Source organism: Vespula pensylvanica, chromosome 9 (assembly GCF_014466175.1).
Source record: "Vespula pensylvanica isolate Volc-1 chromosome 9, ASM1446617v1, whole genome shotgun sequence".
Lineage (NCBI taxonomy): Eukaryota > Metazoa > Arthropoda > Insecta > Hymenoptera > Vespidae > Vespula > Vespula pensylvanica.
The window spans coordinates 1,621,894-1,636,106 of record NC_057693.1 but is presented as its reverse complement, the minus strand read 5'-3'; the positions used below and the strand labels follow the sequence as shown (position 1 = coordinate 1,636,106).

General features: G+C 25.4%; 3 protein-coding genes across 5 annotated transcripts; all 3 read right to left on the bottom strand.

Annotated features, from left to right (window-relative positions):
• Positions 1-206: 206 nt before the first annotated feature.
• On the bottom strand, positions 207-9,017 carry LOC122631487 (centrosomal protein of 290 kDa). 2 transcript variants are annotated; one of them, XM_043817218.1, is made up of 28 exons: positions 8,675-9,017; positions 8,054-8,153; positions 6,779-6,868; positions 6,406-6,706; positions 6,247-6,315; positions 6,003-6,168; positions 5,659-5,884; positions 5,413-5,566; positions 5,214-5,343; positions 4,858-5,121; positions 4,611-4,763; positions 4,302-4,474; positions 3,839-4,121; positions 3,630-3,744; positions 3,417-3,531; positions 3,228-3,353; positions 2,804-3,154; positions 2,513-2,683; positions 2,266-2,421; positions 2,065-2,172; positions 1,688-1,963; positions 1,568-1,622; positions 1,339-1,480; positions 1,127-1,241; positions 904-1,004; positions 689-827; positions 511-614; positions 207-395 (listed from the first exon to the last, which is right to left on the bottom strand). In XM_043817218.1, the coding sequence occupies exons 2-28, from the start codon at positions 8,149-8,151 to the stop codon at positions 323-325; spliced, it is 4,254 nt and encodes a 1,417-aa protein (XP_043673153.1). In that variant the 5' UTR covers positions 8,152-8,153; positions 8,675-9,017; the 3' UTR covers positions 207-322. The 2 variants fall into 2 exon arrangements, with proteins under 2 accessions (XP_043673153.1, XP_043673154.1); XM_043817219.1 differs by lacking the exon at positions 4,611-4,763 and having other exon boundaries at positions 8,675-9,016.
• A 262-nt stretch (positions 9,018-9,279) lies between these two features.
• LOC122631490 (palmitoyl-protein thioesterase 1) lies at positions 9,280-11,095 on the bottom strand. The gene is made up of 7 exons (XM_043817223.1): positions 10,819-11,095; positions 10,639-10,745; positions 10,431-10,558; positions 10,108-10,266; positions 9,843-9,960; positions 9,575-9,733; positions 9,280-9,515 (listed from the first exon to the last, which is right to left on the bottom strand). The coding sequence occupies exons 1-7, from the start codon at positions 10,937-10,939 to the stop codon at positions 9,390-9,392; spliced, it is 918 nt and encodes a 305-aa protein (XP_043673158.1). The 5' UTR covers positions 10,940-11,095; the 3' UTR covers positions 9,280-9,389.
• LOC122631489 (CDK-activating kinase assembly factor MAT1) lies at positions 10,966-14,081 on the bottom strand. 2 transcript variants are annotated; one of them, XM_043817222.1, is made up of 4 exons: positions 13,702-14,081; positions 11,261-13,595; positions 11,135-11,181; positions 10,966-10,997 (listed from the first exon to the last, which is right to left on the bottom strand). In XM_043817222.1, the coding sequence occupies exons 1-2, from the start codon at positions 13,823-13,825 to the stop codon at positions 12,757-12,759; spliced, it is 963 nt and encodes a 320-aa protein (XP_043673157.1). In that variant the 5' UTR covers positions 13,826-14,081; the 3' UTR covers positions 10,966-10,997; positions 11,135-11,181; positions 11,261-12,756. The 2 variants fall into 2 exon arrangements, with proteins under 2 accessions (XP_043673157.1, XP_043673156.1); XM_043817221.1 differs by lacking the exon at positions 11,135-11,181.
• Positions 14,082-14,213: the final 132 nt, after the last annotated feature.

Below are 14,213 nucleotides of genomic sequence, written 5' to 3'. Positions count from 1 at the left end.
TAGAATTGTAAATGCCATCTAGCAGTCAAATGTTTGGACTAATTTTTTTGATCCATCCCTAATAATAGGCTATATTCTTGCTCGTACGTATGTAAGAAAAACTTACTGATTACGAGTATGAAAATGATATACACCATTCGAAATAATTTATTTGTCCTTATTTAATAAAAAAATAGAAAAGACATAATAAAGAAAGATAAGTAAAATTTATATTCGAAGAAGTATTTTTACTGAATTATAATACATAATTTTAAATACTTTGCAACTAATTTTATAAATAAATACAGAATTGTAAAGTTTAAAATGATATAATCGTATGAAGTTATGTTTTTGATGTTACTGAAGTTCTTGATGGTGGTCTGCTAGAGTCTCCACCTTCAGATTTCTTACTGGTACTGTATAAAATGAAATATGGTTATTATGTTAAAAATTGAAAAAAAAAAGAAAGAAAAAGAAAAACGTAATCATTTTTATTGAATAATATAGTGATTAACAAATTTATGAAATTACCTGTTACTTTTGTTACTTCTTTTAAACATATCCGATAATTTCTTTTTTAACTTTTTCTTTTCTTCTTTGATATCTTCATTAATGCTCATTTCAGAGCCTGAGGTCTGCAAGAATTGAAATTTACATTTTATTTAAAAAATAATTGATATAAGCAAAATAACAAAATATTTTTACCCACTCGATAGTCTAAATTCATGTTTGCATCGTCAACGCTGCTAGATTTAACTAGTTTAGTTCTGATTTTTCCAATTATACCTTTATTGTATTTCTTTTCTTTATGTAACATTTCACTTTTTGTAGAGTCACCAGACAAACGGCTAAAATACGTAATGAAGATAAAATAAAGTAGTATAATTTATGATATTAATAATTAAAAATATTTAGTATATATACCTATCCACACTAGAATCCCGTTGTAAAGTAAATGCTCGTGGATTGGATTCCAATGATTGTAAACTAGACATATTACTATCAGTACCCCAAACATTTTGGGACTGAAAAAGAAAATATTATTTTATAAATATTTAATATCGATGCACATAGTATTATTTTTTTATTTATTGCTACAATAATTATTAATAATAACATTAGATAAAATACAGAGATATAATTTTACCTCTATGCTTCCTCCTCCTGTCGTTTGCTCTAAAGATAAACTTTTCACTTTCAAACGTGGTTTGGAAGGATTTGGACTTGTACCTCTTCTTGTTGTATTATCTACAGATGTTGACCTATAATGTAAGAATATATTATATAAAATATGGGATTAATCTTACAAAGGAAACAACTCGTTTTTCCATCATGTTAATATTTTGCAACATAGTTCACCTTTTACTAAGCTTCATCAATTGTTTTGCACTTATATTATCCAATGTTCTCTTAGATTCTTTAAGTTCTTTTGCTACATTCATTAATTTTCTTATAGTATATTCCAACTTTTCTGTTCTATTTTCCAATTGCTGCATAGAACCTACATATATGCAGAAACATATCATTTATTATGTATACTAAATATATATTGTGAGAAAAAGACAAAGTTTTAAAATACAGTTCTTACCTTTAATATCATTTTTCGTATCGAGCATAGGTGATGATTCTCTCGATTTAGGACCCTATAAAAGAATATATGTATATATTATATTGTTAATAATAGAATTAATTTTATTATATTTTATACTTTTAATCTTCTTGGTGGTGTTGGTGTATATATTTCTGTTTTTTCTTTTGTATACACATCATTTAATTCTGGGAATAGCTGTTGAAGATCATCTACTTGTCTCAATAACGTATTAATGTTTTTCATTTCGTTATTATCTAATTCTCGTTGACGTAATATTTCATTCTTTAATTCTTGTCTTTCTTTTTCATGACGTTCTTTTTCGCGTCTCATTCTCTCGTTACTTGTTCTTAATTTAGCGTGAGCATCCCGTAATTCCAATAGATCACATTGTAACTATTCGAAATATAATAAAGTAATAAATATATAAAGAAAAGATCAAAGAAAGAATATTAAAAATAAATAAATAAATAAATAAACATTTAATTTATTCTTACTTCTACTAATTTCTTCTTGTTTTCTTCTTTTTCTTCATCAAAAGCTTTCTTTAACTGATCTTGCTTCCTTTTATTTTCAAGACGTTCTTTAGCACGTTCTCTTTCAATCTATAATGTTAATTAAAGTAAATTAACATACAAATAAATGATTTTCAATATTATTATAATTGCATTATTTAACGTAGAATTCGAATTTTTAACCTCGAACAAAGTTTGCCTCAAATCTCTTGCAAGAGTCGCTGTTTCTTCTAATAATCTTTGTTGCTCTTTTCTTTCTTTCTGCCAAGCGAGTTCCATACGTACTTTCACGCCTGGAATTTTGGATCGTCCACTAGAAAGAATGCGTTCTTCTTCAAGCTGAAAATTTAAGATGTCTATTAATACAAGAATTATAGAAATGTTGAAAATATTTTGCGTGAAATAATTTTTTATTTCATATCTTACTGACCTCATTAATTCGAGATTGCATCTCAGATAATTTCACATTCCAAGCTGATTTCTCTGAAACTAATGATGTTTTTAATCTGGAATATTCAAGTTTTGTCTCTGAAAGTTCATCTTCCATGCAACTAATTTGTTGTTCCAGAACTAAAATATTAGCCTTAGAAGATTCTTCATCCTAAAGCAAAATGTTTGTTAAAATGATTTTAAAGACAATTTTAAAGAGAAAAGATAAACTTTTTTAAAGAGAAAATAGATAATATTATTATATTCTTATATTTAATAATTTAATATTCACCTCATCTGATTTTTCAGAATTTGTAATAGACTGTTTACGTTGTCTAACCGACTTTAAATCTGCAATGGTCCTTTGGGCACCTTCTAACATATGCTTATATGTATCTCGCTCGCGTTTATAACGTGACAATTGATTTTGTAATGACTGCATTTCATCAGTAATTGCTGTAATTCTCTGTTCATAATGCATTTTACATTGTGCTATATCTGCTTTCTTTGCTTTCTCAAGATTTGTTAAACTAGTTTTCAATTTTTGTATTTCTGATTCAAGTGTCGTTGTATCAACTGACAAAATTTGATGAGCTTTCGATACAGCATCGTAATCCTTTAATTTATTAATTAAATCTTCGTTCTATTAAAAAAAAGAATATATATAAATATAAAAAATTATCTTTCTTTAAAACATTTATTAATTATTCACTTACTATTTCTCTCGCATTTTCTAGTCTCTGCAACATTAGATCGTTTTCTTTTTTCAAACTATTAATTTCAGTTTTTAAATCATTCAACAAAGGCTTGTGGGATAATGCTTCGTATTCTTGCATACGTTTCTACGATAATAATATATATTACTATCAATAAATATATATGATAAAATCAACAGCATATCTTACCTCGAAGATAGATTTTTCTAATTGCCATTGATTTTCCTTCTCTTTTATAGACTCTTGAAGTGATTTTATTTCTGCTTGATTATTATTTAAATCAGTCTTGTACTGCAATAATATACTGTAACAATGAAAGTATGTGTTACTATTAAACTAAAAAAAAAAAAAGAATAATACATGCATTATCGTGCAGCTTTAAATCACGTAAGTTGAATTTACCTATTTACAGATTGATTCTCCTCTTCAACTTTTCCTTTTAAAACTACTAATGTTTTATGTTCTTCATTTAATTTATCATAGTCTGCAGTCATTTTTTCTATTTGAGTTGTAAGTTCTGTAAAAGACCAAATTTTAATATTATCTTTAACATTTAAACTGAAAAAAAAATCGTAAATAATTTCAATTTTCAACCTTTGAAAAAAACTTACTTGAAATTTTATCAGAATAATTTGCTTTCATTTCTTTGATTTTAGTAGTATCTAAGCCATTTTTTTCTAGAGATGTTATTTTGCTTTTAAGAGATATAATTTCAGATTCTTTTGCAGATTTATCTTTTTCTATTTGAATGGTTAATTTGTCTTTATCTTTCTTAACATTAGCAAGTTCAGTTTTCAAATCTGCTATTTGTGTTGCAGATGAACGTCTAAGACTTTCCAATTCTTCTTTTAAATGTTTTGCTTCCTTATCAAGTTGTTTTTTAGTCTGTTCTATCTATTGTATAATTTCACAAAATAGTATAAAAATATAATTATAAAACACTAATAAAAAATTATTAACTGACGATTTTCAAAATAAGTCTAGTAAAAAATATGGAAATAAAAAAATTATTATTTAAATTCAAAATGAAGAAAAATTAAGTTATAATAAAGCAAAACCAGTTATTGTATTTACAGTTGATATTGTTTCTGTCATATTTGCTTCTCGTTGAGTACATGATGATAAATCATTTTGTATTTCAGTGCATTTTTTTTTCTCTTGAGATAATTCTTTCTTTAAATCATTAGCTGTTGTTTCTAGTCTTTTGATCTTGTTTGTATACTCTTTCTCTGAGGATCTTATGACTTCTATGCTTAAACAAAAATTAAATTATTGTATATATAGATGTGAACATTATAACGATAAATTTAAATAAATTAAAAAAAAAAAAATAGAAACAATAGTACAACAAAGAATGACACTAAAATTATAATTTAATCTCACCAGTATCTTTTTTTAGTTTTTCCAATTCCTTATAAATTTTAAGTTTTTCAAAAGATAATGATAATAATTCCGATTTTAATTTTTCTTTTTCTTCTTCCCATGCTTTTTTTTCTGTCTCTCTAGATGTTACAGTATAATCCAATTTTTTTTTCACTATAAGTTATATTTATATATTTAAATATATTATCAAGATGTAAACGAAACTTATGACAACAAATAATTGATAATCAAAAATAAAAATTCTTACTATTTTGGAAATCCATATTCATTTTATCGTCTGTTACTTTTCCTTCGCGATTCTTATCTTTGTCTTTGTCTTTATCCTTATCTTTGTCTTTTCCTTTTTCTTTTTCCTTTATTAACTCCTTCGAAGTATCTTCCAGTTTTTGTTTTATTAATTCATAATCCCGTAATAGAGCATCATATTTCATAGTATTCTCATTGTTTTTCTCATGAATAATATCTATTTCTTTTCCATCATTAATATTAGCACAAAGTGTAATAATATTATCTAAAAATATAATAAAGTGTAAACAAGAATATTGAAATAAATATATAGATAAATAAACATATGTAAAAATGGTAAATAAAAAAATATCAAACCTATTTGTTTTTGCATATCATCCACCGTCTTTTTAAACTGTACTTTTGTACCAAGTTCTGTAGGTTTTACATCCGTTTTTTTTTTGGAATCATTTTTTATTTTTGTTAACATCTCCTCAATTTTTCTTACCTATAAATAAATCGTAGAATAAATAATAACCATGATAAGGGATTAAAATGTGATTCAAAAATATTTTACCTCTTGTAATCTTTTCTCAAAGTCACTTTTTTCTTTCTGCAATTGTTCTGTTGTCCTTTCTAATTTTCTTAATTTAAATGAAAGGATACGACTATTTTTATTTGATTGTTCTAAAGACTTTCGTAAGTTAGTATACTCATTTGCTTGGTCCTCCCTTAAATACAAAAATTGCTTTTTTTACTACAGAAATATATGTTTCTTTTGACTTTAGTTATTTTTATGAATAAATATAAAGTTAGTTGATACCTAAAATTATCTTGCATCTCACATATTTCTTCTTCCAATTCTCTGATTTCTTTTTTCATATCTTCATTTTCATCCATTAGAGATTCACAAAGAGTTTCTGCTGCTTTTAATTTTGATTTTAAATCTTCACCTGTTTTATCCATATCACGTCTATTTAATTTATAACGTGCTTCATTTTCTAAGTCTTTTATTTTTGATAATAACATAGCTTTTTCTTCTGTAAGAACTAAAATATAATATAATATATTAAATTATATTATTAATTATAAAATACTTTGAAACTTTATCTTTAAGGCATTTAATTCATAATTATAATATCATAATGCTAAATTCATATTACATACCTCTTATTGATTTTTCTAATTTAATTACTTCACTCATAGATGTTTTATTTGATATTGTATCCATAGAACTTAAACGACGAAGCCATATTTCGCTCTTTTCTTTTTCTAATCTCTGACATTTTTCTTTCATTTCATTTAATTCTGTTCTTAATCTTTTAATCTCACTCTAAAGTAAATATCATGTACATTTAAATTATAATTTTCATTTCTCTTTCAAAATAAATAGCTACAATAGAAATATTACCTCTTCCATGCCATTTTCTAGCCTTTGAATCTCATTTATTGGTGCAGATTTTGTAGGAGATTTCTTCACCTAAAGTTACATTTACATAAATTACATAAATTTATCATCTCTCTAATGCTATTTACATAAAAACTATATACAATAAATAAATAGATATACCTGAATAATGAATTCAACATCATTTCCTGCAATATTGTCATTGTTTTTTATTACTTCTTTGATTTGTAGTTTAGATGAAGAATCAAATAACTGATTTTTAGAAGTAGACTTTTCACCTAGTAAAGAATGTCTTTTGTCTTTTGCAATATCTTGCTTTTGCAATTCTGAGATATCATTAAGTTGATTAGCGCTAGTAGAAAAGTTAGACACCGATGTAGAATTGAGCGAAGAATCCAAGTTGGATGATCGAAGATCATTTTTTGTGAGATTTGTTGTAGAGGCCCAAGATCTCTTTCCATCGCTAAAATTCAATGAAATGTTACAATAAAAATTCTATTTATTGATATTTTTTCTTATAATTTAAAATACTTACCGCTCTGACGAACTATGCAATGACAGATTAGGTGTTGACGATGTTATGTCCCGTAAGCTACCTCTTTTCTCACCATGATCTTTATAATCTCTAGTAAATAAATTAAATAATTAATCGATAATGTTTCATTTATGTTTGCTAAATTCTATATAGATATATATGTGTTGAAAAAAAAAGTAGTTTACTGAAACATTATATTTTTGTTGCATAACATCTAAATATATATAAATAGATTAAATTTATTTAGAAAGATATATAGTATTCAATAAATAACAAAAAATTCACGAAATACCACAATGAATGATCAAACGTCACACGATAAAATAATAAACTTTCAAATATACGCGCCATACATTACCATAAAATTCTTTCTTACCGATCGTGATTAGACTGTTTATTATTTCACTGCTTTATGTTTAGGTTCTTTTTTCAATGAAACTACTTTACCAACCAAATGTTTTTACTTTTAAAAAAATTTTTTTTTATCAAGAATAAAAATGAAATAATAATCTTCATTAAAAATCCTATAGATCAAAATATTTGATTACAAAGATTAATTTAATCATATTAAAAACATTAATTTTTATTACTTTTTATTTTCATTTATTCACCATGAATCTTCATTCTTTTATGTTATATAAATCGAACGTATAACAAATACTTGCATTACTTTTGATTAATTACGTAGGATCGGTAAAACTCTTCTATCTTAAGATAACATATTCACGTGAAAACTCTGACGCATTTACGTGAACGAATCGTATTTTGGATAAGTTATATATGTCTTTTCTATTCTTAGATTTATGCAACGATAGAATATGTTTTCCGACTACTAAATCACGTTAATCTGCTAATAAATCATGATTGCTTGTTTTTGAAAAATGGCGAAAGAACATACCATCTATCAATAGTTAATTCTTAGATTTATATATGTGTGTGTATATATATATTGCCGCTAATTTAATTTCTTAATACGTGTAATTAGAAACTAAAGTTCTCGAAGGATCTGGTTTAGCTCAATCTGTTTATAGAAATCCGCTGTGACCGGTGACTGCATACCTTGACAAATTGGCAACACGAATGGTGTAATTACTAGTTATATTCGAATATACAAATGAATTTTAATAATTTTTACTTAATAATTTATCAATCTTAATTATATTTTAATAAGATCACGTATGAACGAGATAAGATTATTTTTTAGAATCATTTCAATTTTATTTTATTTAACAAATCTGTAATAAAATTTGGAAAATGGTAATATGAATATATTACCTGAAGCATCGTTTGCATCGCGTTGGCCATCGAACTTGAGGATGGAAACCAAGAGGACAAAGAGGATCCCCTTTCTTGGAGGAATATGCGTGATGCATTCCTATGTGAGTTATTTCGAAATAATTAATATAACTATTCGTTATTTATTTATTAAAATTAAATTTTGTCTAACTTTTGAGAAATTAAAAAACCAAAAACATTACAATTTGAAATACCATTTTATCAACAATTTATATAATACGAAATTTAACGTATACATGCGTACATACATTTATTATGTTTCATCATTAAAGTACTATATTTGAATAAAGTATACAATTTGATGATTTTTTTAAATATTACAAATAATTGTTAATTTTATTCATTTAAATATCAATGAAGATTTTATCTAATCAAACTTTTCAATTTCGTCGTAATTTATTTTCCCGCCAATGCAATGAATTTTCAATTTTAACAAAATATTCTTTATATATCTACATGCTTGAAATAAATGTATTACATGTATATATGAATAAAATAGAATATATAATTACATCGCAGTGGAAATAGTAACATAGAATTTACGCACGCATTATCGTAAAATTACAACATATATTTTACGAAATTGTTTGATTGACTTACTTTATTAGTTCAAATACTGATTCGCTGAACGAAAAGTACTATGATTATACATTTTTACAAACTGCACTTTTATTATCCATGTTTATGCATACAACATTTATTGATCACGAAAACAAAAATAATAAATGCCACACTATATAATACGGAATCACTATTTAATAAGTTATTAAGGCAACATTGTATTCATTTCTTCTTAGTTAACACTCCATGTTACGTATTCATCAACACATTCGAAACATTTTTGTGTGGCTCAACGTTACGCGGCGTCACTAATAGCACTGAAACGGCTGCTATTGTAAGATCAGTTGAGTAGTCATCGTTGTAAGATCACCTGGACTTCTGCCAGAATGTGTTTGCAGATATTTATATATATATATATATATATATATATATATATATATATATATATGCAAATACACACATGCATATATATATATATATATATATATATACGTTTGTACATATATACATAATACATATTTTATACATACTTTCTTACATCTTTTGAATGAAAGTGGATGAAAATAATCCTTATACTGCTTATGATATAAAATGCAATAAAAAAATAAAATAATTTTATATTTACAAGTTTATTATATTTGTCAATGATAATAATAATTATCGTATTATTGTATTAATATTTATATCACATCATAAAATGCTATAATACTTATTTTATCAAGATATATACATTATTGTTATAATCTTATTATTCTTATTTAAGAAATTTGTCCACTATGTTTTCCATGAACCATTCTTCTGTAAATTTTAAATGATTGCCCTTAACAGAAAGAAAATGTATTTTATTTAAATTATCCATTTCTCTTAATCCCAGACGATCCTAAAATAGAGAAATTATTTAATAAAATTTAAATTTATGGAAGTTATATTAACATTTACCTCTTTGTATAAACTAGATTCCTGTAAACTTTCCACTTCTTTGTTTTGACCAGGTTTATAAAATCCAAACCATTCTGATTCTTTAGGCTGTACCATAGTATCATTTTCGAACATCACCAAAACTAAAGATTCTAAGTTTTTAAGATTATTTCTGTATGTCTAAAAAATTGTACAAAATATGATCATTCATTTTGCCATGCACAATGCATTAATTATAATAGTTACTTATTTCGAAATAATTGTATTATTTTACATTAAAGCAACATGCCTCATTTATATTTAATTCATTATTAATGTCTGCTAGAAAAAGACTGTATCTTTTATATTCATCTACTTTTGTAGGATCATGCCAATATCCTGCTTGGATTAATTTTTCTTGGACAAATCTTTAAAAAAAAAAATATATATATAATGCCTGTTTGTGTATGTTTATATATATTAATAATATTTTCTAATACTTTTTCTAATACTTTTACTTAATAATACTTTTTCTAATGCTTCATATATTATTTTTTTAAAATATATTTAGGTACTTGACATATGCTCCATAAGTAAGGGCTTCTCTAATATACTCGCATATAATATGATCTACGGCAATACAACGTGGTAATCCATAAACACCTTGATGTTGACCACCAAAGGATATGAGATTTAACATTGGTGGGGTTGAACACCTTTCAGCTACAGCACGTCTATGAATATAAAAATAAAATTATTTATATAGACATGAATTTTTAAAATACACAATACAAAATAATTTCAATTGAAAATTTTGCAGATGATTTTTCTGTATATCAAATATTAGATTCCTGAATTTATTAATTAGTTAACATAATAAAGATTTTATTGCACTTACAAAAATTGTGCACCTTGTGAAAAACCAATTGCATTATAACCATTCTGTAAATTTTTATCCATTTTTATCTCTTCACACACTTGTTTCACATCATCATTAATATTTCCAAAATAACTATTTTGTATATCCTATAAACAAATAAGAATTTATATAATGAATATATTTATTCTTTAATTCTACAAATATATTAATTAGTAATTAATATTACCTGTAATTCATTATATCCTTTATGAACACATTTGATATAAACTTCAGGTATACTTTTCTTTAATAATTGTTTTATATAATCAATACCATATCCAAAACAACTGTCACCTGTTATCATAATAAATCATTAACTTATATCTATGTATTTGTAATAACAACAAAATATTTACATGATACCTACCCATACCATGCCATATAACAATTGGTATAGACGAATTATCTGCAGTAACTTCTATTTGCATAAAGGTGCAAAATATACTCATTGTAAACAATAGGATAATACGATTAGACATTATAAACATGATGACAGGTTATAAAAGAATGTGAATTCGTAATTAGCAAACCGTTTTAACAACTTCCCTATAAAATAATACAAATAAAAGAAATTATTTTACATAATAACAAAAAATTCCTACCGGATAACACAATAACAGACAGTTCGGTCATTTACAGTTCAGATAAATATAAATAAGTATTTCCTCCGACAGAACACGTACATATATACAACATAGATAAGTATAACCAGATATTTGCAGTATATATACTAAAATTAGAAGGATACAAAGATAAGCATGATCCTACTACGCAAAAATGATATATAAATATAAACAAAGGAGACTTACAAAACTTTCGGATAACAGAGCCTGACAATGCCAATAATGTATACGATGTACGTTGAAGTTTTGTTGACCGCTAAAGATCACTGAACGAAGAGTTTACTTTTAATAGAAACAAAATATATAGAAACGAAATATATCTTGTCTTAACCTTTTACAAGCTATTTCTGTTCTATTTACGTTATCAATAGAATATAGATTCATTGAAATCGAATATCAAAATGACTTGTCAATTATTGAAGTTGTTCGAAAACCAATACCTATTTTGTAATATTTTTTACATCGCTATTCTGTTTCTACGAATTTTAACTTTGCAAATAAAATTTTACACTAAAATTATTTTATATTCGCGTGGTTTAGGAGCCATATAAAGTTTAAATAGATACACATTATTGTTTAAATAGTTACAAGATCTCGATTATTATATATTGTTATTATGTAATAGTTAATTGTTTGTAAATTATACTACAATTCTGCACACACTATAATTTTTCTACATTAAGTGTATATGGTATTAAGTCTATTTATTTAAGGTAAACTATTTACATACCACTATTTTAATCACATTTAGAAGAAGAATAATTTAGTACATGTTTTATACATAAATATTTTAATTTTTCAAAGTATGTTTATCATGTATAAATGAAAAATCTGCTTATGGTATTTACTAAAATCTAGTAAAAGTAGTACTAATTTAGTTTTCATAGGAGAATGATGATTTCTTACAGAGAGTAATATTTAAATTAAAATCTTTCCGAACTAATTTCTATATTTTGGACTTTTTCTATATTAACATAGGTTAATAAATTTTTATAAAAAATGACAAACTGCATTGACTAATACAATCAAAAACATATAAGAAACAGTTAATCTTTATATGTCCTCTATGCATCACATTATGTTTCCCTTGAAATCATTTAACTTTTATTTCTAACATTTTTTGTATTACCATATTCAAGGGGATTGATTCAAATGTATACACACAAAATATATCTCTGATGACATCATGTTTCCATCCTTTCTCAGAGAGATAATTTAATGATATAATAATTTTATAATATAAAATATATTATTTCTTCCTTTTAATAGATTAGTTTCTAAATTACAATAATTTATTGGACTATTTTTTCTCCTATATCAAAATTCAATGAACACAATATATACATAGATTAATTTTTTTTTAAATACTTATAACTATATAACTATAGCTACATTAACTTACTGAGACAAACATTTACATATATTGAAAAGAAAATAATGAGATAGCAAACACTTATGTTCTTTAAAATTATTGATATCATTTGTTAACTATAGCAGTTAGTATAAAGGCAATACCTATGGAACAGAGGCACTTACAGCTTTTGGCACATAGTTTAAATGTATTTGTACGTTTATCTTTAATAATGTTCTACAGTTGGGAGTCAATCATAGACTTTGGATTATGGTTTTGCATGTATCACGTAAAAAGAAAATATCACAAAATGTTACAATAATACTTAGAATCAAACTGTTGTAAACTCTGTTGTATGTTGTGAAGGATTGTGATATAAACTAGCCATAGCTTCTTGTAATGCTCTTAAACATGCAACATGTGCTTTAAATCCTCCTGCTCTTTCTGCTTTTGTTTCTGCACGAACATGTGATATGTATCCTCGAGTTTGAATTTCACGCCAAGTAGGAACAACTGGACCTTCTGTTTGCTGCCTAAGAGGAATATATGTAAACATTGGTCCTTCTTCTACTTTTGGAATTTGTAAGTAGTTTTGTGTTCCTTGTTTTCCAAACTTGATTCCTGTACTAAATTGAGTAGCTTTTGGAGAAGCAGTCTTTGCTTCTTTCTTGGAATTCTGTATTGCTGATGCAAACGTATCAACAATACTTTTTGCATTGCCTTCAGAGAATGTAAGTTCATCTATTAAAGCTTCTTTATCTCTGATTTTCTTTTTCTTTGCTTCCATTTCTTCTCTAGCAAGCTCTAGCCGTCTTTCTTCTTCTTGCTGCTTTTCTAATTCTAATAGTTCTTCTAATTCATATTCTTTTCTACCAAGTTTAGATTTGCTCTTATTTATTTGATCCTTGTTATCTTTTTTATATTGATCAATTTTTTTATTTGTTTCAACTACATCAATATCATTGGCTAAATTATATATTATGTTTTCCACTTCTTCTAAATAATCATTGTATTCGCGTAATGTAGCAAAATCTTCTTCCTTTTTGTTAAAATCCCTAAGTATTTTCTTTCTGATATTTACTTCTTTCTCTACCATAGGATCTTCAAACATTTGAACTCGAAAATTAGTTCTGCGTAGTGGAATGTGACATTCTGGGCAGGATCCAGAACCTTCAAATGATATAATAAATTATAAAATACAATATTATTTGCATGTATAACTATAATTAATTTTTAAAAAATTATATTAAAAAATGTCACATATAGAGTAACAAACCTTTTAAAAATAATAGATCTACACAGTTCTCGCATAAGGTATGTCCACAAACATTTACCATCATTTTTAATGATGGATTTCGATATTTTGTAGTTTTGCATCTTGGACAAGCTTGATCATCCATTGCAATAAGATATTTATAAACTAACAATATTACCTAGTAAAATAACCTTTTATAACTTTGAGATGTAACAAATCATCCAGTAATAAATTTATCTTTTTGAATGGATAGGTATAAATGATGAGATGTATAAGACATAAACGAATATGATTGTTATTTTATTTTAACGTGAAATTTTTTACAATAATTAATCTAGTTAATTATATATATCTCACGTAATCCGCAAAACAATATTGCTCTCGTAAAACGTTTATAATGTGACAAGCATTTGACTTTAACCCTCATAAACACATTTCCATTGCTTTTGATTCTGCTGGTGAGTTCTTAAAATAACAAATTTGAAACTTTGCTATTCATGAGAATGTGACTTAAGATTATTATTATTGCGCTA

Excerpts from the sequence above, each read along its gene's own strand:
- LOC122631487 (XM_043817218.1), bottom strand. The coding sequence starts at position 8,151 with ATGCATCACGCATATTCCTCCAAGAAAGGGGATCCTCTTTGTCCTCTT. Across the intron at positions 3,532-3,629 it reads GAGAATCAATCTGTAAATAG|TATATTATTGCAGTACAAGA; the intron begins GTAAATTCAACT and ends TCATTGTTACAG. Across the intron at positions 396-510 it reads AGAAGTAACAAAAGTAACAG|TACCAGTAAGAAATCTGAAG; the intron begins GTAATTTCATAA and ends CATTTTATACAG.
- LOC122631490 (XM_043817223.1), bottom strand. The coding sequence starts at position 10,939 with ATGTTTATAATGTCTAATCGTATTATCCTATTGTTTACAATGAGTATA. Across the intron at positions 10,746-10,818 it reads TGTTATATGGCATGGTATGG|GTGACAGTTGTTTTGGATAT; the intron begins GTAGGTATCATG and ends TTATGATAACAG. Across the intron at positions 10,559-10,638 it reads AAGGATATAATGAATTACAG|GATATACAAAATAGTTATTT; the intron begins GTAATATTAATT and ends ATTTGTTTATAG.
- LOC122631489 (XM_043817222.1), bottom strand. The coding sequence starts at position 13,825 with ATGGATGATCAAGCTTGTCCAAGATGCAAAACTACAAAATATCGAAAT. Across the intron at positions 13,596-13,701 it reads AGATCTATTATTTTTAAAAG|GTTCTGGATCCTGCCCAGAA; the intron begins GTTTGTTACTCT and ends TATCATTTGAAG.